At 31.8% G+C, this 2,005-nt stretch overlaps 1 protein-coding gene across 9 annotated transcripts in view; it reads right to left on the bottom strand.

The window, feature by feature from the left end:
* Positions 1-267: 267 nt before the first annotated feature.
* Positions 268-2,005, bottom strand: part of LOC106881484 (muscle-specific protein 300 kDa) — an 815,448-nt gene continuing 813,710 nt past the window's right edge. For all 9 annotated transcript variants that reach the window (XM_089350452.1, XM_014931925.3, XM_089350453.1 and 6 more), the window contains one exon: positions 268-994. In XM_089350452.1, coding sequence (XP_089206578.1) covers positions 382-994 — 613 coding nt within the window. In that variant the 3' untranslated portion in view covers positions 268-381. The remainder of the gene's footprint in view (positions 995-2,005) is intronic.

Here is a 2,005-nt window from a genome sequence, read left to right on the forward strand (position 1 = left end):
AATAATGATAAAATGATAAATACCAAGCAAAGCATGGAACGGTTTGTCATTTTTTTTGCATTAAAGATCAATAGAACTTTATATGTATATATATATATATATATATATATATATATATATATGACGAATACACATGTAATGATTTTATAATAAAAAAAATTAGCAAATTTTTATCATGGAACGGTTTGCTTTTGCTGTATTTAAGACCAATAAAATTTTTCAAAAATTTTAGTATGTGGACATACATACAGACAGTGGAAACATGAGTTAAAACAAATAATATGAATATTTATTTGGAAAAAGGCAGCAGGCAAATTAGAATGGACAAGTGAAAAAAAAAAAAAAATGTGAATTGTGAAATCAATTATATATGTTTTTTTTTTAAGTTGGAGGAGGTCCGTCTGTGTAATGAAGCATTGATGTTAATGATCGCCGCATATTGTTTGATAGAGCACAACTGTAATCCTCTTGAGTCATTGGCAATAAAGATGCTAGTCCGAGTAATAAAAGTAAAAGAATTTGCAGTGGCAAAGCTGCACGTACTGCTCTACGACAGAATGAAGAACAACATGTTCCTGGAGATTCAACACTTTCCTCATCTGGAATTAGGACAGGAGCAAGAGGTTTTATTGAAATGTCAGTTTCATCTTGCAATGTGGTTTTAGCAGCCTTTAATTTCATTGATTTTGGAGTTTTGACAAATAGCTGTCTTGCACTTGAAGTTTTCTTCTTCTTCCTTGAAACGACGGATGGACCCGGCATTACTTTTGGTCCTGCTGGTATAATTGGAGAAGGCACAGTTTCAGTTGCTGGAGACGATTCTCTACTTGATCTAGAAAGTGTTACAGGGATGATGGGAGGCAATACTCTTGAGCGCATTGATGAGTCACTTGATTCTGCAACTGGAGATCTGCCACTGTCAGTAGGCTGATTCTCACTTTTTTCAACTTCTTTCTTTATTTCCTCAATTTTGTTTCCATTATAAGTGTCGCCACTAGAAAGAAGATAAACAGAACAGAATATTTTATATATGTCATATATGTTTGCTGTGTATGTACACACATACACACACATATATATATATACACTCACACATGCATACATATGTACATTCATGCATCCCTCCCTCACACACATATACTGAAAAAGCAATAGAAATAAACTGAGCAAAGAAATATGGATGTTAAGCAGTAATGTACCAAGAGCACAGAAATAGAGGCAAAGAAAATATAGTGAAGAAAAAAAACTGTTTATAAAATAACTGTTCAATGCTTAAATGAGAGCATAACATACTTAGTATGAATAGTATAGAACATGTTAAGTAGACAGAAATAGTACAGACATGCTTTAACTAGATATTGTGACAGACAACTAGAAGATTGTGGTCTGAACATTGGAAAAAGATTACGATTAAGGAGTTGTATTGAATGAAACAGTTAGTAATAAATTATGCAGATTTATTTGCCATTGACATATCTAAGTGGAAATGTGGATGATGATTATGTGGATGATGATTATGCGGATGATGATTATGCGGATGATGATTATGCGGATGATGATTATGCGGATGATGATGATGTGAAAGAGGAGAGGGAGGATGATTATTATCACTTGAAATACATCAATTTTAAATTACAAAGCCTGCTGTTTGAGACATATGAGATAGTGTTTTTTTAAAAAACTTTTCAGCATTCAGATTACTCTGTCAAATGTAATGCTTATTTATTCACATTGTTTTGGATTATTCAAGCATTATTTCGTAGCTTCAAGTTTTCAATGATGTGATTGTGTTTATTTTTAGGATGGCATTGTATGTTTGTGTGAAGGCCAGATCTGGCTAGTTTGAACATAGAATAAATAGAATATTTGGGTTGGATATGACCTGTTTAATTACTAAATTGAAATGTCATTTTCATAATATTAAAGAAAATTTTTCACTTGTTTCTAAGAATGAATTGCATTTAATTTTCTTCTTTGTCATAAAGTTTAAACCTTTAGCTTTGTT

This window comes from Octopus bimaculoides, chromosome 4 (genome assembly GCF_046866305.1).
Source record: "Octopus bimaculoides isolate indiv1 chromosome 4, ASM4686630v1, whole genome shotgun sequence".
Classification (NCBI taxonomy): Eukaryota; Metazoa; Mollusca; class Cephalopoda; order Octopoda; family Octopodidae; genus Octopus; species Octopus bimaculoides.